At 43.2% G+C, this 22,510-nt stretch overlaps 1 protein-coding gene across 2 annotated transcripts in view; it reads left to right on the forward strand.

Annotated features, from left to right (window-relative positions):
- Positions 1-946: 946 nt before the first annotated feature.
- Positions 947-22,510, forward strand: part of USP53 (ubiquitin specific peptidase 53) — a 63,954-nt gene continuing 42,390 nt past the window's right edge. Inside the window, exons 1-2 of one of the 2 annotated variants that reach the window (XM_074228320.1) lie at positions 947-1,033; positions 12,297-13,029. In XM_074228320.1, the coding sequence (XP_074084421.1) occupies positions 12,886-13,029 (144 nt within the window). In that variant the 5' untranslated portion in view covers positions 947-1,033; positions 12,297-12,885. Of the gene's footprint in view, positions 1,034-6,248; positions 6,574-12,296; positions 13,030-22,510 lie in introns of those variants that run through there. The other variant, XM_074228321.1, reaches the window with a different exon arrangement.

A 22,510-nucleotide genomic window follows, 5' to 3' on the forward strand; every position in this document is an offset into this window, starting at 1 on the left:
TCAGGATTCAGGCAAGGATTGTGGCGGGATGAGGCTACTCGAGTCTGCGGCAATCCGGAGCTTTGAGCTTGGTTCTCCTCACAGCTCACAGGCTGGAGAGCTGCCGCGACACCAGATCTTCACTTCAGGGGAGGAAGCAAGGCCTTCGCCACGTGCCTGCGCCGCACTTACGCGCGGCCCGCCTGGGATCACAACATGCACGTTCCCCGGGGCCTGGCACGCACGAGAGACCTCCTGGGTACTCGGTGATTGGCTGATGGTTTTGGGCAGCGGGTGACTTGCCCAGGGAGATGCCAACAGGGCATTGCCGGGGCGGGAGCCCGACGGGGCGCCCTCCGCCTGGCGGTTTCAATCCCTGTTTTGGGGAGGATGAATCAAAGCCAATGGAAGGAAACAATGTGAAGACTAGGAGGCTGCCTGGGAGGGGGAAAATGGCAAAACTCAAAATAAATTTTAAAAAAGTCTGCAGCGGCCATTCATCCTTCGGAAGCAATGGCGCGCCAGGCAGCGGGGCTTGCGCGAGTGTGCGGGGCTCCACGGACGCCGCTCCCGCCCCCCTGCCTCAGCTTTCCCCCGGTGAAATAGGTCCCAGCAGGAGCTCCTGGGCGGGCCCGAGCCCCGCGGCTCCGCCCCGCCTCGGGCCCGGGACGCCGCGCGTGCGCACTCGCCCCCTCCCTGCTCCTCCGGCCGCCGCGCGGCGCCTCGGACGGCCCCGCCCCACCCCCTCCCTTTCCGATAGATCCGCCCAGACTCGCCGGGAGGCGGAGGCGTCCGGGATCTCGCGAGATCTTCGGCGCGGCCGCGTAGCCGCCGCCGGGCGTCGGGGCGGGCCGTTGGCTGGGGGCGGGGCCCGGCGGCGAGGGGGCGGGGCCCGGCGGCGAGGGGGCGGGGCCCGCGACGCGGGGTCTGGTCGCGCAGGTGTCCGCGCTCCCAGTCGGCGCTGCCCGGAGCCGGGGGAGGAGGCGGCGCGCGTGCTTGGGGCGCGGGCGGAGGCGGCGGCCGGTGCCCGGGGCGGGGCCGCGGCGGCGGCGAGGTGAGCGCCGGGGAGCGGCCCGGGCCGCCGGGGGGCGGGCGGGGCTGCGGCGCCCGGCGGCCCGAGACCCGACCCCTCGGCGGGGAGCCGGGGGCCGCGGCGCGGAGCGCACCTGGGGGGGGCGGCGGGGCGAGGAGCCGGAGGCGGGAAATGGGCGGGCCGGGCCGCCGAGAAGCTGGCCCGGGCCACCCAGGCGGGACGGCGGCCTCCCGGGGCGGGCGGGCGAGCACAGGCAGCCGGTCGCGGGCAGCCCCGGGGGCAGGGGCCGCCCCGGGGAGCCGGAAGCACGGGAGGGGGCAGGGGCCGCCCCGGGGAGCCGGAAGCACGGGGGGGGGGCAGGGGCCGCCGGCGCCGCCCACCTGTGCCTGCCCGCGGGGCTTGGGCCGCCCCCATCTCCCCTGAGAGCTGTTGACCTGGGGACGGCGCCGCCTCCACTTGTGCCAAGGAGCCGAGTGGCAGTGAGGGCGCCCTGCGCCCCGGGGAGGCCTGCCCCAGCAGGCAGGCCGGCTGACCTCGGGCCAGGCCCCGGAGGCCGCCCCTCCTCCAGAAGTGCCCCTCAGCCTGAGCCTCACCCCCCATGTGGGGCGCTCTTCCTTCTCCGCCCCCCTGGGCAGATGAGGACCGCGGGGTCACGGGGTCGCCGGACTGGGCCAGGCCCCATCCCGCGAACTCAGGGAGAGGAGGCTCCCAGACTCCGGCTGGGCACCCTCCGCTTGGCCACCCGTCGGGTGACTTGGGGCAAGCTTTCCACAAGCACCTAGCCCACCGGGTGGTTGTGGTGGGATAGTAAGCCTTAGGGAAATGTTACCTTACCGTCGTGATTACAGACTTATCGTCATCATTACTGCTGCTGCTGCTGCCCCTTGGGGTGCCCAGGCAGCTGCTTCTGGGCATTGGTTCTCCCTCCTGTGCAGATTGCTTTCCAGGTTCCTGTGCTGGTTCACCTGAATCCTGTCCCACTTCTAAATCATCAGAGCTTGCATTTCTCCAGGGTTTGCAAAGCATTTGACTTGTATTATCTCATTTGATCCTCCCGAGGACCTGGGGAGAGAGGTCTTCCTCTTAGCCTAATTTTTTTTTTTTAGGTTTTTGCAAGGCAAATGGGGTTAAGTGGCTTGTCCAAGGCCACACAGCTAGGTAATTATTAAGCGTGTGAGGTCGGATTTGAACCCAGGTGCTCCTGACTCCAAGGCCGGTGCTTTATCCGCTGCGCCACCTAGCCGCCCTTCTTAGCCTCATTTTGTAAGGTGTGGAAACTGAACCTAAGAGCCATTACTTTCACACTTGTCCAGGAATGTACAGTTAATAAATAATATACATAAATAAAAATAAGCAAATAAATAGATATGAGGCTAGATTTGAACCAGGTTTTCTTGATTTGTAGGCCACCAGTGTTACTTATCCGCTCATCTGCCTATACAGTTCTTACTCATCTTTTCTTGGAGCAGTTACATGCTATTCCGTTCACTTGCTATTTCCCAATCTTGGGGCATTTCTAGTCTTCTCAACTGATTCCATTTTTGTCTCGTGTTTTTTGCCCTTTTTTTGTAGTTTTTGTAGGGTTTTTTTTTTTTGCAAGACAGTGAGGTTAAGTGGCTTGTCTAAGGCCACACAGCCAGGTCATTAAGTGTCTGAGGCTGGATTTGAACTCAGGTCCCCCTGACTCCAGGGCCAGTGCTCTGTCCACTGTGCCACCTAGCCACCCCCATTTCTAGTCCTCTCCACTCACTTCATTCCTGCCACAAAGAAGGACTGTGATGGAGATTTGGGTGTATTGGGGACATTTTCAGCTTTGTCTTCCTTGGAGGGCACAGACCTAACACTCACCACCACCACCACAGCACAGTTGAGTATTTTGTTATTTAAAGGTATAAAACAAATCAATTTTTAAGCAAATATAGTCATTTATTTTCCATCCTTTTCAAATGTTTTTCTTTAGATGATAGTGATTGGACAGATAAAGTTTCATATTTTAAAGAATAAACTTTCCCAGCTAATTAAGTGAAAAAAAAGGATGTCCTATTTTACCTCCAGCTACAAAATTCTAAGCAAAGCTATGGAGGGAGGGACAGATTTGATTTATTTCAATCAGTAGAACATCCATTTGACAATAGAATATTGGTTATTCGTGAAATGACTTGCTCAGTTTTTCTAGTCCTATTGTTTCTGACATCATTGCTTGGATGCCACTTTTGGCTGGATTATTCCAGCCAATTTCTAATTGATTTTCTCAGATTTTAGCCTCTCTTCTCTTTAGTGAATCCACATGGGAGCAATTTTTCTAAAGTCCAGATCTGCCCCTTCCCTGTTGATGAACCTTTAGTGACCTCTTTACTTGTCTTTAGACTAAAGCAGGCCTTTACATGCCATTCGAGGCCTCTCTGGGCTGGCTTCAGCAGCCTTTTCCAGCTTCTTTTCCCTTTTGTGGGCTCCTGCCATACTGGCCCCATGTTGCCCTCTTCCACCCACAGTTGGGCTGACTGGACTCTCAGATCTGGAAAACACTGTCTTCTCACCTAGGCTTCTGCTGAGCCTCATTTGCTGGCGAGCTTTAACTTTGGAGCTGCCACCTCCTGAGGCTGTACAGCCAGGCATCTCTACCTTCTGTCTTATGTCAGCCAGGGCATGTTCTTTCTCTACCCCGTTAACATTTATGCTTCTTGAGAACAGGGACTTTGCCCATTGGTCCTTGGGTCTTGCTCTGAGCTGGCACATGCTTCTTTAAGTGAATGTACTAAGCATTTCTTTGAGGGAATTTTTTTTTCTTTAGTAAAGGAATTGCCTTGAAGAGTTTTCCCTCTCATCCCCTAAAGTCTTTATTCCTCAGTTTGGCACATGAGTAACTTAGATAAGACTATTTTCTAGTATAAAGCATTTCCAACATAGTCTCTCCAAATTAATTGATTTCAGTTATTATAATTTCTAAAACCAGAGTTGGTATAGTTGATATCAGATCTTACAGGTAAATAGTTTTGTGTCATATTCAGGAATAAAATCCCAAGGATTATCTAGAATCTCAGTTCTAGATGATTTGGAAAGTTTATAGCCCCAAACCCCCAAAAGTTGGAGGAAAATTAAAGTTTGAGCTAATTTATTTTATGGGGATGTAAGCAGTAAGCTCAGTTGATTTGTTGCTGCAACGATTTGTAACTCTGTTTAGGACCAGTACTGACTTCACTAAAACTTTTTCCTTCTAAACTGGATCCATGTCATGTAATGCAGTTTCTTTCTTTTTCTTTTTTTCTGGCAAGGTAGTGGGGTTAAGTGACTCGCCCAAGGTCACACAACTAGGTAATTATTAAGTGCCTGAGTCCAGGTTTGAACTCAGGTCCTCCTGACTCCAGGGCTGGTGCTCTATCCACTGTGCCATCCAGCTGCCCTGCAATGCAGTTTCTTAACCTCCCTAGATGCTGTTATTGAAATACTGAACTGGTCTCTTGCTGAAAGGCAGGTACCTGTAAACTATTTCTACGGCCTGGATTTGCCTCAGTAATTAACGAAAGTTATTTCATTTACAGTATTGCCCATCCTATGGTCTGGTACAAGTTAAGACCTGGCATTGTGATGTGTGACTCTTGTGGCCTGCCTACCTCGGGCCCTTGGGTCTTGGGTGGGGACTCAGGATTCTTGGAGTTTAGTGCTGTCCATAGAGGACTTGGAGTATGAAGCTTGATCTGATTGTGGTGAGGCACAATTTTCTAATTCAGTCATTCTTGACTTATTGGAACTGGGATGTATGTTTAAGTGTGTGTATTTTTGGTTTGAAGCTGGTGTGCTACTTTTCTAGAAAAATCACATTATCTTGCATATTTGCATAATTAATAGACACTAGTTGTAAATGGTATTTTCTGAACCATGGTGGGTATTCTTAGATTAATTTTAGAAATCCTAAAATCTGATTTTTGAAAAAGCAGTCTAGTGGATAGCAGATTGTTTATTTTAGTATCAGAGATTTTTTACAAGGCAGATCCTCTGTAAATGCATCCATTCAAATGCTCAGGAAATGGCCTTCTTTAGCCCCAGACTCCCAGGTTGTCACATTGACTGTGGAAGTTCCTTTAAACTGAGGATTTCAATTCTACACCAGCATTTCTTAAAGATATAATGTGTGCCTGGGTGTGGGGCAGGGCCGGGGTCCTCCTGAATGATAATTGGGATTAAAGTATGTCCATTCCCCCCTTAATCTGAAACCCAGATAGGTTTGGGGAAGGGCTGGAGCAGATGGTGGAATTGTAAGGAGCAGCTTGGAAGGTAAAGCTTCCTAGGGAGGAAACTTCCAAAACGAGCTTAGGTTAGTAGAGTGAGGAACTGGTAGGAGACCCAAAAGCAGGATTGTTACAGAGATAGAGTATAGACTGCTTAGGCCAAGGAGGAAACTGGTAATCTGGGGAACAGCCCCACCTGCCTCCCAGCAGGAACTAGTAAAGGAAGGGGACTTGAGGGAGCTGGGCAACTTTAGGATATTCATTCCCACTCCTTCTATCTCCCTCTGTGTTTTTGTTTTTCCTCTCCCTATTACCTTTTCTAATTTCTTAATCTGCCTTCCAAAAGGGGAAGTTCTGTGCTGAGTCTTGTTCTCCTTGACCCAGTAGGAATTGGTTGCTAGAAGCAAGTTCAGGTAATAATAAAACAATAACCAACCTATGACATGATTCCTTAAGAGGCCTCTACTGATAAACTCTGACTAACCTGAGGATGGCAAGGAAAGATGAAGACAACAAAAAGCTGGTTGTTATTTTTTTAAGACTACATTGAGAATAAGAAGACTATAAGGGGATTTTTACAAGCTGACTTTGAGAAGGCTCAAAAGAAGTGGGGGGGAATTGGGAGGAGAGAAAATCAGGAGATGAGAGTTTTGCTGTATCTGTTCAGTCTGGGCAGATCACAGCAGTAATTATTGGGTTCCCTTGAAAGGGGCCCCAGTTTTTAGGAAGGACTTTGGTTAGAAACTGTAATTCATTCATATCGTATGTCCCAGGAACCAGGACTCTAACCTGGAGAAGAAAAGACTTTGGAGGAGGTCCTGTAAGCTGACTGCAAGTGTGGATAGATTGAAAGTGTTTTTCCTGTTTTTGCAGTCTTATATCCTTAATGCCTTCTTGAGAGATTCTTAGGTTGTTTGACAATTCTGTAACATGACTTTGTGTGTGTGTGTGTGTGTGTGTGTGTGTGTGTGAGATCACACAGATACATTGGGGGGGGGTGAAGGGGGACTAGGTATCTGAGTTGTCTTAGGCTGTACTCTTTTTAACCACTTATTAAATAGTTGATAATTGTTTATTCATTTGCATTATTTATAATAATCACTGCATATGAATTTAAAAGATGAAACACAGTTCAGCAAAACCTTTCTTTGCATGTCTTAGGGATGCAAAAATGAAAATGGCACAGCTGCTTTCCCATGGAGTAGAGGGGAAAGGAAGAGGGAGAGAATTCAGCTCTAAAAAGAAAGGAAAATTTAATTTCAACTATCTCTCCAGTCCCTCCTTCAGAGGAGATGATGAACCCCACATACCCAGAATAATGGCTGGCAGGAAAGGGTATGAAGTGTTGATTGATGTATTAATGTTTGCCTGGAAATTGAAATAGGAATTTTATGTTTTAGCAAGTGCCGCAGTGAATCCTTTTGCTAAAGTTACTCTTTCTAAACTGCTTGTTTCTGAAATTAAGGTGTTTTTCGATATGTATTTTCTTCAATGGGCCATAGTTGTAGAAGAATGTATCAAAAAAGAAATAGTGACCAGCTGGATTGTAATAGTTAACATTTCTTCTTTATTGTTTCTTTAAAGAATGTTTTTTCTGGAGTCAATTATTAACACAATTTTTATTGTTTTACATTGAGGAATTTACTTCCAGCCAGATTATGGTTCTTGGTAGAAGAGAAGATTCCTTTAAATAGAACACAAACTGATTTAATGTAACAAAGGTTTTACTCCAGTGATGCCTAGATAATGTAGGTTTCATGCTTGATGCTTTTTTCCCACATTCTGTAGTCTATGCAAATCTCAACATTTGGCCCACTTTCAAGAGGAGATCTTTGGGAGACTGCCTTGCACCCACTATTCCTTTCCCTATCATCCCTGAAGTTGTCTCAGCCCAGGGTTCAAGTCTCCTCAGAGTGATTGGTTAATTGAAGCATTCTAGGCCTACTCCTAATAAAAATTATCCCCCAAAGAGCAATATTGGCCATCTGTCCTAGTTTTGAGAGGCAACACTTTCTTAAAGACTTACCTAAAATATATTTTGTTGAAAGTCAACGCATAGGCTTAAGGTGGGGCTTGGTCTAGACCAAATCCAACTGCTACCTTCCTCTAAGGACAGTAGAAGCCTCCAGGGAGTCAGTGAGCAAGAGGATGGAAGAGAAGCCTCCAGTTTGGAGAGTGAGGTTGATTTCTGGAGGACAGGCAATTTCCTTATGCTTATTCAGTTATCTTTGCTCTCAGGCTAAGGGTTTTTGGTTATTTTGTGTTTTTCTTGATTAGAGATAGTTACACTTGTAGCAAAAGAACATTAATCTTAGACCATCCTAATTTGGTTGGTATGCTCCTCCTGAACACTGAAGGACTAAAAGAAGAGGAGTTGGGAATAGAAGACATAAACTTAACAGAATGTGTTAATGGAAAATTAAATATGAAGTAGATGCAGAGCAATTTCTACCTTGTATGGTGGCAGGTGGGCAGTGGGCTGTGAGGCAGAAGGTTGGATCTTGGACAAGCAGCTGGAACTTTTCCTGAACTTAATTTTTTAAAAATGTTGACCTTAATAATTATCAAATTAAGTGGGCATTTCCATATACAAAGTCAATATAGTATTGTACACAAACCTGAAAATCACTGCTATGTACAGCTTTTTACGTTTTTATTTTAAGTCTGTAATTCAGTATGTAGCTTTCAATAATATCTGGCTTGTCTGTGAGTCTTTCTTTTTTCCAATATCATCAATGCATTTTTGAAAAATGCTTAAGTGTTTCACTTTTTATCACTAGAGTTTTCCTTCCTCATTGAAGAAGAAGAAAAATAAGACCACTGTAACAAATATGCATAGTTAAGCAAAAGAAATTCTCATATTGACTGTATCTGGAAATGTATGTCTTGGTCTGCATCTTGAACTTCTCATTACCTATTTGACAGGAATATTTTTCATCAGTGGTCCTATGGAATCATGATTAGTCATTTCCTTCCTTGATCAGAGTAGTTAAGTCTTTAACAGTTGTTCATTTTTACTATATTGTAGTATAAATCATTTGCCTAGTTCTGTTCACTTCACTGTGTACCACTTCATAGAAATCTTTTTAGGCTTCTCTGAAATCATCTCTTGTCATTTTTTATGGCATAATAATATTGCAATATATATATGTGTGTATATATATATATATATATATATATATATATATAAACTGTAATACATTGAGCTGTTCTCAGTCCATTACAGACAAAAAGCTTCCATTTGTGTGTCTGTGTATTTTGGCATATGAAACTTTTCCATCCATCTTTTCATCTTGTGGGGGAAATAGACCTACAAGTGGAATGACTGACTCAAAGATAGAGTTTAGTGACTTAGGGGAATAGTTCAGATTTCTTTCCAGAATGTCTTTACCAATTTACAGCTTCATCAACATTGTGCTGGTGATATTTACCTGTTTGGTGGTTCTTCAGCAACTCCTATTTTCCTTTTCTTGTATTCTTGGCCAGTCTCACTGATGTGAGGTGCAATCTTAGAGTTGCTTTCATATATTTCTCTAACTGCTAGTGATTTGGAGCATTTATTCCATGTGGTTGGTGATAGCTTGTATTTTATTCTTTGAAAACTGCCTGTTCATCTCCATTGACCATATATCTTTGGGTATAGCTCTTGCTTTTATAAATTTGATCATTTTATAATTTCTATCTATATATCTATCTATATATCAGTGAGTAGCATTCCTCCCCCCCACCCCAGCTAAATGCTTCCCTCTTAATGTTAACTGTTGGTTTTGTTTGTGCGAAATTTCGTATAACCCAAATTAGCCAGGTATATTCAACTTTGCAACCAATTTTATCTTTTCTACACTTTTTTTGGTTATAATTCTTATATCTAAGTCACATATCGATTTATTTTTCTTGAACTTTGAAAGAAGCTACAGTTTCTGAAGATGGAAGTGGTGAAGGGAGTACTTTCAAGTTATGGGGGACAGTCCAGTCAGAGGCACAGCAATGGGAGAGAGTGCTGTCAGGAAGGATCATATTGTTGACCAGTTTGACTGGACCATAGAGTACATTTTGGATAGCAGTATGCAATTAATTTTGAAAGGTAGGTCAGGATCAGATTGGAAAAGACTTTGAAAACCAAACAGGAGTTGGAAGAAAGAGAAAGATGCTGGGTCTTGGAGGGCAGGGCCCTGACTCTTTTAGACTCAAACATTAGGAGTATCTCTTCTGCAGCTGTGTGTAGGATAAGTTGGAGGCCTGAGTCTGGGAAAGGAATCTCTCACTATTGCAGGGGTCAGGGAATGAGTACCTGAGCTCATAAGGAGGATGGTGGCTGTCCATGGGCAAAGAAGAAAAGGCTAGTGACATTGGAGAGGCAGAGTCAAAAACTGTCAGACCACAGCCTGTGGTCTTTGTGCTCCAGGTGAGGTTATAAAGATGAGTCCAAAGATCTTTTGACATCAGGAATCTGGGTGACTTGGAAGAATCATGATGCCCTAAGCTGACAAGGAGATAGTTGGAAGGGGGACAATCTGGGAAGAAGCAATGAATTGTGTTTTGAACATGTTGCATTTGAGACACCCAGGGGACAGTCAGTGGAGACAAGCAGTCAGCAAGCATTAATGAAGTCCCTCCTCTAGGCTAGGCAACTGGGAATATGACATGTTCAGAGAATGAAATAATGACTACTCAGAGCAATTCGAAGTTTGGTAGGAGAGATAGGAAGTTTATGTGGTTATAAATATATATATCATAAATTAATACAAATACAAAGTAGTTGAATACTAGATAATTTGGGGGAGTTGGGATGCTAGTAACTGAGGAATCGAGAAAGATTTTATATAGAGGATGCTGATTGAGTTTCATCTTGAAGGAAGAAAGAGGGCTTCTTTGAAACAGAAGTAAAAAGTAGGGGGGACAGGCAGCCAAGGCAAAAAGACCAGAGATGACATGTTGCTTGTAAGGAACAGAGAAGGTTGACATGCAGGAAGGGGGGGAAAATTGATAATGAGGTTGAAAAGACAGGTTGGATCTTCAGTGAAGAATATTAAAAGCTATAAGAGCTTATATTTTATATTAGAGGGAATAGGGGGCCAGTGGAATTTATTGAGTAGGGGAATCTGTCATAGGTAGGTCTGTGCTTAAAGAAAAGGACCTGGAGAGAAGTGTGGGATTGGAGTGCTTGAGAGACAGTAGGGAGGTCAGTTAGGAGGAGGAGAAGAGATGAAGGCCTGAACCAAAGGGTCTACCTGTCTGTTTGAATAGAGAGAAGGGCATTCCAGAGGTATAAAACAGCAGGATTTGGTGGACAATTAAAAAAGTGGGGTGAGCAGAAGTCAGGGATTTCATCTAGGAGAAGGAAAAGGTGATGGTACCTTCACAAGTACTATTACCTATTTCCTACTGTATTCCCCCCCCCCCCCAACTATCCATATTACATTAAAGAATCTTTTAAAAAGAGGAAAAAAGTAGAACAATATTAACCAACATTAACCCAAAATTCTGCTGGTGTGCCCTACACATAATCCTTTAACATTGCAGAGAATTGGTGAAAGTTCCTTCTTAGATCTCTTCCTTGGATCAAGGTTAACCATTAAAATTTCTCAGTATTTCATTTTGATTACTTGGTTATCTTTCTTTTATATTGTTTTTCTGCTACTGTTTACCTCACTTTATATCATTTATATCAGACTTTCTTTAAGTGGTATCACCTTATTTCTTATAGCAGATTAATATTTCCTTGTATTTGTAAACCATAATTTGTTTAGTCATTCCTCAATGGAGAGGCATCTACCTTATTTTTGATTCTTTGCTACAACTGAAAAGTGCTGCTAAAAATATTTTGGTTTAGGATATGGATATTTTAATCACCCTCTTCACGTAATTCCAGATTGCTTTCCACTGTGGAGACCAACTCAACTCTACCAACAATGTATTCAGGTGTCCATATTTTCACAGTCCCTCTATCATTGGTCTTTTTTTTTTATCATCTTTGCTCAATTCCTGAGTGCCATTGGGATTATTTTGATTTATATGCTTACTAGTGAATAGTACCCTTACATGATCTAGGTAAGTTTTACTTATCTAGATACTTGGCTTTTACTTTCCATATCACCCTTGGTAAATCTCTTTAGTATTCTGGTACCAGATGTTGTTCAGTCATTTCCAACCCTTTGTGACCCAGTGGACCATGTTGCACAAGTAGAATCCTTGGAATTTTCTTGGCAAAGATACAATCATTTCCTTTTCTTTCTCAGCTTTTTTTTCAGATGAGGAAACTGAGGCAAACAGAGAGTATGTGCATTTGCCCAGGGTTGCAAGCTAGTAAGTCTCTGAGGCCAGTTTGAGCTCAGGTCTTCCTGAGTCCAGGCCCAGTCCAATTCTGTATCCATCATACCACCTCACTGCCTCATTTTAGGTAACTACCTAAGACTAAATTGCAGGGAAAGTGCCAAATGGCCTCGGTAAAGGTTTTTTTTTTTTAAGCCAAACCAGTGAATCTGAGGTCCAGTTTTGACATTTATTTTTAATGTTACCTCATTTGATTTCCTAAAAAACTAAATGTTCCACACTAGTGTTCAAGGACAGTGGAAATAGATTATGTGAGATATTATTTTATGTGTTTGCATTTATGTAAAATAGAAATATTCATACTAGAAGAGACTCTTCTACCTGAAATCTTATCCAGTGACTTTTTTCTACATTGCCTTTTCATTGAAACTGCTTTGAACTCCGAAAGCTTGAAGTAGACAGTGAATAAGATTGTCACTGAAATCCTTTTCTGTTTGAAATGGGATAGACTTTCATTTCTACAAAAGCATTTAAATATCACTCACTATTAGCTTTTTTTAGGCTCCTTTTTTCACTTCTGCATTGAAGTTGTAACATATATGCATATTTGTGACAATATAAACTGTAATACATTGAGCTGTTCTCAGTCCATTACGGACAAAAAAGCTTCCATTTGTGTGTCTGTGTATTTTGGCATATTGAAACTTTTTTGCTTTGCTCTGTAAAGTAGAATTTTCTAGTGGTTTACTTGGATGTGAATGTTTTTATTTTTTCCTCTCTTGCAGATTGGCTGCCTGTGATATGAAGCATGGCTTTATTGAGGACAATTTCGTGTGTGAAGGACAGAATATTCTTACCCAAAAGGAACCCACAAGCCAACTAGAAGACCAAAGGAATGTGGCTGAACCAGGATTCTAGAACCTGTCCTAAGGGACAAGGAACTTTTTTTGACCGAATTAAGATAAGCAGATTGTGCTTTACAGATTTCTGTTCTGAGATCTACCTTTTGCTTTTCTTTCCCATTACTCTCCAGCTGGATCCACTTGACTCTTACAGTGATTTTCTCTTTCTAATACATTGTCTTCTGCAAGGCCCTGTCATCTGATGAAGACCCTGGGTTTATTTTTTAGTTTTTGTAGAGCCTCTGAATTTCATGGGCTTTGTAAGAAGACTGAGAAACTGCCTTGATGTAAAAGTCAGAGCATCAAGAAAGACATTAACTTGGAAACTCCAAAGAGAAAGGATATTAGACTAGTGGATCAGACTGTTGTGAATCCAGGTGGACTGGATTGTTAAGGCCTTAGCCTGGTTCATCTTTGGAGATAGTGTCTGGAAATAGATTGTGTACCTTCTACATGACAAACTGATCAAAACATGGCTTGGGTGAAGTTCTTACGGAAACCCGGGAGCAACCTGGGAAAAGTGTATCAGCCTGGAAGTATGCTATCACTCGCCCCTACCAAGGGCTTATTAAACGAACCAGGGCAAAACAGTTGCTTCCTAAACAGTGCTGTCCAGGTAAGTCCTTTTGAACTCATTCTTTGAATGTGATTCTTTAAAGGGTGGGAAGTGGTTTGTATCCATGATGTCCCAAAAGCCTCAGTGCATGTTTAAGCTTTGATAACTTAATAAAAATAAGCTATTTACTTCCAGATAATTTTGGCTATAAAAATTCTCTTTGAATAATAATAATCATTGAAAGCTTAAAAAGGCATCATGAGTTTTGGGACAACACTTAACAGGAAAAGCTGGGTTCATTGTTTCTAGGTATAGTCAAGGATGAAGATTTTATTGATTGGGATGGCCCTTTCTGTACATTTTCTCTTTAATACTTCTGCTGTCTGTACTTGGTTTAGTGTCATTCTTTCTTTGTTGATACAGTTTGCAACTCCTCTGTAACCTAATAAATGAACTTTGGGAATTTCTGTAGCCAAAAACACCAATGATCTAGAATCTAACCTATTGGTGAGCCTTTCTTTATAAATGCAATACAAACCACTACAAGGCTTTCCAACAGAAGGGGCCTGCAGAGATCTTGGATGTGGTCATTGAGGGTCACCCCATGCCAAGAAAGGCAACAAAGGAATGAATGATTAAGCATTTACTAAGGCCTCAGACTATCTGTGTTACCCTGGATAAGTCACTTCCTCTCTTTGCCTTAGTTTTCTCATCAGACAAATGATCTGGAGAAGGAAATGGCAAAACAGTTCCAGTTTCTTCGCCAAGAAAACTCCAAATGAGATCTTGAAGAGTCAGACACAACTGAAAACCAAAGCTCTTTGGATGCAAATAGAAAAGTCAGACAGTCCTTGCTCCCTGGGAGCTCACATTCTGTTGGGAGGAACATACATAGAGAGTATTTCTGCTGCAATTCATATGCAAAGGACCCAGGGTGCTTGAGAGACAGTGGTCCAGCTACTGGTGCTGCTGCCTCTTCTTTTGTGTCATTTCCATTCATAAAGTGGTTGTACCATTGGGCAATGCTATAGTCTGATGCTTTCCTGGGCCTCCAGGAGCTGTAGCCAAGATGCATACTCCCAAGGGCTGCTGTTTCCTGGGAAGATGTCTGGTCTTGGGGTCAGGTCCTGGACTATCTCCATTAGGATCTGAGGGGAGTTTGATTCAAGATGCTAGTGTGCCTTACGTGGCCCAGGCTGCCTCCTGGCTCCTCCTCCAGTCCACTGGGTGGTGGCTGTTGGGGATGGCTGACCCCTTCTCTGCAGGAACCTTCTCTCTGGATGATGACTGTGATGGTTAGGAGGTCTGGCCTGGAAGCAGGGTGGGTAGTCTGGGAGGCCAGCTGCCACTCCCAGGTTTTGGGACTCATTTGCCTGTTGGTGACTGGTGGTGGTGAGGATGATGATTGATTTCCCCTCAACGATGGCAAAGGAGCTGGGCTGGAAGCAGGTCTGGTGCTTTGGGGGATATTTCTGTTCCCAGGGCTTTGGGGTTCAGAGTCCTGGGCTTTCTCCTTCAGGGACTGAAAAGAAATGATGGTCCACATTGGCCGGGGAGGGTGGGGAGTTGCTTTGATTGGCCCAGCACTTGCTGCCTTGACATGTCTGCCTGCTTTAGTCTAGTTCAGGGACTGGAGTGGAAGGTCTTATAGAGAATTCAAAATCTGAAAGCCTCACTTAGAAATTTTTATTAATGACTTTTAATTTCCATTGTTCCATTTCTAAATTTACCCAGCTTCTCTATTTAGCAAAATGTTCTTTGTAATAAAGTTTAAAAAAGAGAGAGGGGAAAAAAAACAAGTTCAGCAAAATTCCCAGAAATAGAGTCTGACTGTTACATGTAGTGGCCTGGTCAGGCACCATTGTCTCAGCAACATGTGGCGTTTTTTTACCTCTTTCTTTTTGTATTTTGTTTAGAAGCCTCTGACTTCACCCTCCCTTGGTTCCCATAACATGTTCTCTGCTTTGCTGATTCTTTGTGTTTCTTTTTCCTTAGGGCCCCGTAATGTTCCCTTATATATTCCTGAATGATAGTTTGAATAGTTGTTCTCAAGTGAACATTGATTTTTCTGGACTGGATACTGTCCATAGAAAGGGAGCTTTTTGCCTTGAATCTTTGGGGTAAATACCTAGGAATGTCTGAGGCAAGGAGAATGGATGGCTACTTTTTTTTTAAGTTTAATCCAGCTTTTTTCAGAATGACTGGACCGATGAATTCACATTTCCCAGAGTGTTTGTGGGCTTGATATTCCACATTGTCCCCTCTTTCCATCTTTTGTTCTTCGCCAGTTTCTTGAGTTGAAGATGGAGCTTCAGAGGTTTTCTAAAAAATTGCATTTTTTTTAGTGAGTTGGAACATTCTTTCATCTTGTTACTAATTTTTTATGAGTTTCCAGAAAGACAAAAAATAACTTCATTAAATATTTAGCAGTAGGTGCTTATAATATATGCATTATCTCTTTCCTTCCACTTCTCTTTGGATAATAGACCTTGTTCTTACATATTGGTGTTATTTCCATAGCTAATAAAGGCTTACTGGAGATATTTAAGGCAGTGTTGCTTTCCCTTGTTCTAACTGCAAGCTTTTATCTCTACCTTTGTAACCCCATTTAGCCCCCATTTTCCAGAGAAACTTGATTAACCTGAAGTCTTATCAGTTTAAATGATTTTGTTGTTTGGGTCTTTATGTTGCGCTCTTCATGACCCCATTTGGAGTTTTCTTGGCCAAGGTACTGGAGTGGTTTGTCATTTCCTTCTCCAGTTCATTTGACAGATGAGGAAACTGAGGCAGAGAGGGTGAAGTGACTTGGCCACTTAAAGTGTCCCAGGCCAGATTTGAAGTCAGGAAGATCAGTCTTCCAGATTCCAGGCTTGGTGTTGCAACCACTGCAGAGCCACTTAGCTGCCCTAAATTATTGTGATTTCCTTTGCCTAGGAGTCTTGACTTGTGACTCAGATTCCCTTGTGGTTTAAGGAGCTTTCTGAAGGGGAGGTAGCCTCAATTCTGACTCGATGTCATCGATAACCAATCAGAAGACACCCATGCTGCTCCAGGTTCTGTTCTATCACCTTGCTGATTGTCAGTTCTCACTCAGCCTCTCTGGTCCTCGTCTCTCCCTTTGTCTTCATTTTGGTCAAGACAGACTTTCTTGCCAGATTACCTATCATGATACGTCCACCCCGCTGCCACGTCTCCCTCATTGTAATTGCTCTGGGGACTGGGGACAGAAATGGAGAACCAACCTCTCCTCTCCTGGCTTTCATTCTCAGTGATAAGCTCCTTGAAGGCAGGCTTCTCATCTTCATCCTTGTATTGCTAATGGATGATACACGGTGGCTGCTGCCTTGGCTGCCAGGTGGGGGAGGAGTAGGTCCTGGTAACCCCCATGCTCTCTGACCTTCAGCCTGTGGGACAAGAATCCATCAGTGTTTCCCAAAGCAGAATTCTACAAAAATAAGTGATATATCATGGCTTAGTTTTACTTGTCAAAATATGGAAATTGGCCCATATTTCAGCTAGATCCCAACGTTTAATATTCATTTGACTATGTTAAGAAAAAGTTTTGGAGCATGCCCACTTTTTTTTTTTAGACAACTTCCAAATTTAGTTCTGGGTAAACTTTGTACCAATGAAACCAATGAATCGGACTACTGGGAAATGACCACTTTGCTGCTTCTGATTAGATCTGGGCCGTCCCATTGGGAGAATAGGAATCCTGAAGATGCATCTCAGCTTATTCCTTTGCATAAGGAATATTATGAAGTTGTTAGTCTCTTTAGGAAAATAGAAGCTGTCAACAAATGAAATCAGAAAATTCCGAACCTAGTCTTGTGGCATATTTTCTTTTGGGAATGAGGGTGGTCCTTGGGGGCTTCCTCACTCTACTGTCTGCTGCTGGCTCACAGTGGAAAATCCTTCCGCCATACCAGCCCCATTTAGGGGAAGGACCCAAGCCAACAGTTTCCATATCCCTTCTGCGTAGCAGATTTCAACACTTCCTGAGTCTCAGCATCAGCTTCCCTCCACTCATTCCTGTAGCCTCCCTTCAGTGGAACCCCTGTCCAGCTCCTTTCCCATCAGTCCTGACCAGAGAGCCCTCAGTTTTGGGGGGAAAAGGCTGGGGCTGACCAATCTTCACTCCCCTGTTCAGAGCACCCCACCCACCTCACCCTTTCCCACCTCCCATTAGTTCCCCTTTACCCTAAGAGTATGGTCTTCCCCCATTAGAATGTAGAAGGGAAGCCCATTGAAGACAAGGTGTTTTTGCTTTTATTGGAATCTCCCACACTTATCCTAGTGTCTAGCATGTAACATTGGGTGATCATCTTGATCAGAATAATTGTGTGGGGTGAGCCCCTTTGTTAGAGCAAAGGTCTGATAACATCCCATTGGATAAAAAGGCCAAAGATGGAACCTTGGATTGGAGCAGTTTTTCAGCTTGGCCTATCCTCTCCATCAGGATGAAAGGTGGAAAATAGAAGACTAAAATATTAGCCTCGATGATTAACCATTTACCACAGAAGGCATGAAAAAGAAGCAGGGACAAGATAAGCCTGAAGCTGCTTTGGGTATCCATAGTTGCTCTCTTTACCAAGCAGAGAGATAGCAGTCAAGTACAGCTATGCTTTGGGATCTAAGGAGAGTGACCAGAAGGGAACCTCAGCAGTATCACCTCATCAAAGGAAAATGCAGCTGCAGGGAGCAGCAGGAACAAGTCCCTGAGACTTTGGTGTGAGAGGGCAGGGAGCCATGTAGTCAGAAGATCGTTGGCACAGAATTTTGTCAGTGTCACTGTGATGGATTTTTCCAGTTGGTGACTATGGAAGCCCTGAATTTGGTAGCCTCTCTTCAGCCTTAGTCTCCAATGGAGGCAGGGTCAGGAAGGGCAGCTGGACCAGGCCAGGGACATGAGTGTGAAGGGATTCTGGGCTGTGGGTGGCCCAGGAGTAAAAGCAGTGAGGGAGTAATTGTTGGAGAGAGACCTAAAAGAAGAGGGAAAAAGTGGAATTCCATTGCCAGCCATATGGCCACTCTACGTATACCTATACTCCCTGTCTCTGTCTCTTTGTCTCTCTCTCTCTGTCTCTGTGTGTCTCTTTCTCTCTTTCTCTCTCTCTCTGATTCTGTCTCCTTCTCTCTGTCCTCTGGAGTATGACTTATGAGGAAGGATTCCTTAGATATGGTCAAGTCTTCATATTCATTTGTTTGCAAGGGATATTTATTGTCTTGATAGCAGTGCTGTCAACACTGGAACATTCCAAGACTCCCTCCATTACTTGAAAACTAAACCTATACAATCTATAGAAGAAAAATCAATGTATGGAAAATGCCTTTTTGTCTAGCTTGCTGGGCCATGGATGTTTAATCCATTAAGATAATAGCTCATTGTGCATATCTGGGCCAGAATGACCTTGAATTTGGTCCAGAAAGAGGAAAAAAAGGAGACTTGTTTGCATTTGGGAGAATGTACTGAGCTTCAGTCCTCCCTGTCTGATCGCAACAAGCTAACTCCTTTTTGAACCAGATAGGCCCTTGGCAGCAGGGCAGGGCCTTGCATCAGAGACCATCAGAGTTTGCAAAGAACCCAAGTTTGGTGTGGCCCTGAGGTGGTCCACTTTCAGGGAGGCTTCCACTTCTGTGCAGTGATGAGATGCTGAAGGAGAATTACTGTATTGGATAGTATTAAAGGAGGGCACAGATCCCGACCTCTCACCAGACTGCGCCCTACAATGGGAAGTGAACAGAGCCTCTGAGCTGACTCTCTTGGTCCTCAGAGAGGGTGGTCCTTCGAGGATCCAGCCCTGAATTGTTGGTAGCTTCTTAGCAGGCTCTGCCAGAGGCAGCCCCCTTGAAGAGATAATGAGGCATTGGGAGGTACTGCCATCCTATTGTTTGGTTCCCTTGTCCCTGTTCAGGGCTTAATCAGCCTCTCCTGTTTTTAGGTTAGACTTTGTCTCCCACAGGGGCTGCCTGGCCCCTTCTGAGGCCCTTCAATAAGTGCCTAATGAATAAATCTCCCTGCACTGCTCAGCTTTCTTGTCTTCTCCTACCAGTATATTTATTTTGGCATTGACTTATAGGATTTAGGGCTCAAAGAATTTAGATATTGTCTAGTCCAGTACCCTCATTTTTAGAGGAAGAATATGATGTTCTGAAATAAAGGGATTTGCCTAAGATTACAGAGGTGGCTAGAATTTAAAAGCATATTGCAGGGTTTAAATCATCTCTCAGAACTCTATAGTTATAACACTCAGTGGACATCTAATGCAGAGGAATCCAACCTTTAGCTCTTCAGGGCCACATTGTCCAACAAAAATTTGTCAAGGGGCTGGGTAGAGAATTTAATACTTATTTATTACTTTTATTACAATAAAAATCATAAATATTAAATTTGTATTGTATAGTCATATACAATAAAAATAATTAAATATTAAATTCTATATTATAGTCATGCAATGAAAGTCATAAATAAATATTAAACTCTGTGTGCAAACCCTCAACAAGTTTTTTGTTGGATAATGCAGCCTGAAGAATTATAAGGTTGGACATTCATGATCTAGGAGAAGTGAAATGAATGGAAAGAGACAGGATAGGTGAAGAAAAAGGGCCAGGAACATGGAGGAACAGTGTAACTCTACATTGAGAAGACAAACTTAGATGAGAACATCTTGGAGGCGGCATGGTGGAGGATATCTCTGGTCATTCTGCTTCTGCTTGAACACTTCCAAGGAGACGGAACCCACAAACTTTGGAGGCAGTCCATTTCACTTGGGCTAGAGCTAATTAGTTGGAAACCTAAAAAAAAATCAAACAGTTGTATTGATGTGTTTTGATTTTATATTACAAAAATTCATAGATTATCCCACTCCAAGAAAGGTATTTGATAGCAAAGTACTACAGTTAAGTAAGACTAACAGTATGATGACCTCATCTGAAAGTACATCTAACAGTTACTAGCATTTTAACATTTTTTTAAAATAGCAAATCTGTTTCCACTTCCTATCCTATAGAGGAAAAAGAGAAAAGAAAACAGGTTCTCATAATAAATATACACAGTCAAGCAGCATTCTTTTTATAATACCAATATAGCCTGTCTTTAGCTTCCAGGATGGTTTTGAGTGGGGATTTTTGGCCTTTATTAAAAAAAATTGTGTAAGTGTTTGGGGTTTGAGCCCAGTGTTAAGGGGCACACACTCTTGAGTGACTTTTTATGTATGATTGGAGATTGTTTTCTGGACACAGTTGTATCCCTTCATTAATCCACTAACTGTACTGATATTTATTCCTTGTTTTTCTTTTTTCCATTTTTGTCTGAGTAATAAGTGGGAAATGAAGTTTTGTGACTTTCATTTGCATTTTTCTAATTTGTGATTTGAGCAGTATTTTCATTTATCTGTGGATTGCTTCCCTGTTGCCTATTCATAGTCTTACACCATTTATCAGTGGGGAGTAGCTATTTTCTTAGTCATTTCTTTGAGTTCCTTAATGATCATGGAAATGAGACCTTTCTCAAAGAAACTTGCTGTTCAGTCCCCTGAAAGCCCCGGGCCTTTGTCAGACTGTTCAGTTACAGCTCTCCCTACTTTAACCTGCAAAGTCAGGTTTTGGGACCCAAACTTGGGACTTTTATTCATAGATTTAACCCATGCTCTTGCCTGACCGAGCTACTACTGTCTTAGTGTTAGCTATTCTTCCCTTGTCTTCTTTAGAATAGAGGAACATGCATTCTTGGCCTTCTTCCAAGCCATTGATAAAATGTTAAACAGCAGAGATCCCTATCATCATTCCTGGCCTGGGCCTGTTCCACTGACTTCAGTGATTCACTCTTTAAGTCTCTTAACTATTCCTTTTGCCATCTGCACATTTGAGGAGCTTAGCTTTCATGCAAAGTCTTTGCTAAAATATTAAACTGCAGAGATTCCAGGTGGACACTCTTTGGTCTCCTAAGCAAAATCCGTAACACTTGATTCTGGTCATTCAAATAATTCCAGACCGAGTTATATTTTCACCTAGCCCATTCTCAGTTCTAATCTTTCCAGTCTTTTCCAAAGGGAATAGCAGAATATGCTTCCCCAAGATCTAGGTAGAGTAACCTGTAACATTTTTTGGCTCTGAGTTGAACCTTCGAGGAAGGCAGCTAAACCTTGTGAAAGTGAAATGGAAATCTGTGAGGGAGCAGCAGACATTCTTGGCTTGGAATGTGTAAGGGTGTGGAGCTGAAGACTGAATGTTGGGTTTGGCAAATAGCTAACAGGCCCCCTCCTTTGTAAAAGTCATAGAAAGGAAAGTGTTTTGGGAATTGGAGCCAGAATGTCCTAAGGAGTTTACATTTTATCTCAGAAGTAACATAATCTTTGAAGACTTTTGGACTGAGGAGTGACAAAGTGACTTAGACCTTTGCCTTCTGGAAGATTCCTTTGGCAATTGTGTGGAGATGCACCTCAAAACAGGAAGACTAGTTGGGTGGCTGGCTACTGCAACATGATGGTGATGAAGGCCTCTGAAACTGGAGTGACCATGTGGAAGTGGAGAAGAAGGATGGGAAAGCTCTCTTCCCAAGACTTGGCAGTGAATGTGATGGATGAAGGAACAAAACAATTCTGGACAGGATGAAGAGGATGGAAGAGGAAACCTGGGAGATAGGAGAGGGGGAAAGAGTTGGGAATACATGATTTGAAGATTCCAAAATGTTTTGTGAGCTTCATTAACCTTTTAGGAAATTCTGGGGAGTAATGATTTCTGAATGTGCTGTTCTGTGTATATTCTAGAACAAAATTCAAAATTGCTTCAGGTTCACTGTGAGAGGTCTGGTAGAAACATTGCAAAGCCAACCTCCTGTCTCCCAGGTGAGAGTCCTTTTGATCATTATATAACTCTTCAGAAATTGTTCTTGGAGATCTTGGTTATTAGCTCATGTCATTCTCCACGTTTCATTGCAGCCACAATTTTTAGGACCACAATTTTCCCCTCTGGGCCTCCTGTGTGCTTCTTGTGAGCAGAATATATTAGTTCTTTTAAAATCATTTTATACATTTCAAAATATTTGACTTATCATCTGAAAAAATGCTCCAAATCACTGTTGATCTTTGAAATGCAAATTAAAACAATAATGAATATCATCTCACACCTATTAGATTAACCAAGATAATAAAAAAAGGAAGTTAATCAATGTTGGAGAGGTTGTGGGAGGATTGGGACATTGATGCATTGCTGCTGGAGTTGTGAACAGATCCAGCCTTTTTGGAGAGCAATATGGAACCATGCCCAAAGAGCAGTATAACTGTTCATAATGAACCCTTTGTCCCAGCAATTCCAATTGTAGGTCTATATCCAGAAGAAATCATTAAAAAAAATGGGAAAAGTCCCACATGTTCCAAAACATTCATAGCAGCTCTTTTTGTTGTGGCAAAGAATTGGAAACTGAGGGGATGCCCATCAGTTGGGGAATGATTGAACAAGTTATGGTACAGGAATACTACAGAATACTATTGTTCTATAAGAAACCATAAATAATTGGACTCTAGAGAATCATGGAATGATT

Source organism: Macrotis lagotis, chromosome 3, assembly GCF_037893015.1.
Source record: "Macrotis lagotis isolate mMagLag1 chromosome 3, bilby.v1.9.chrom.fasta, whole genome shotgun sequence".
NCBI lineage: Eukaryota > Metazoa > Chordata > Mammalia > Peramelemorphia > Peramelidae > Macrotis > Macrotis lagotis.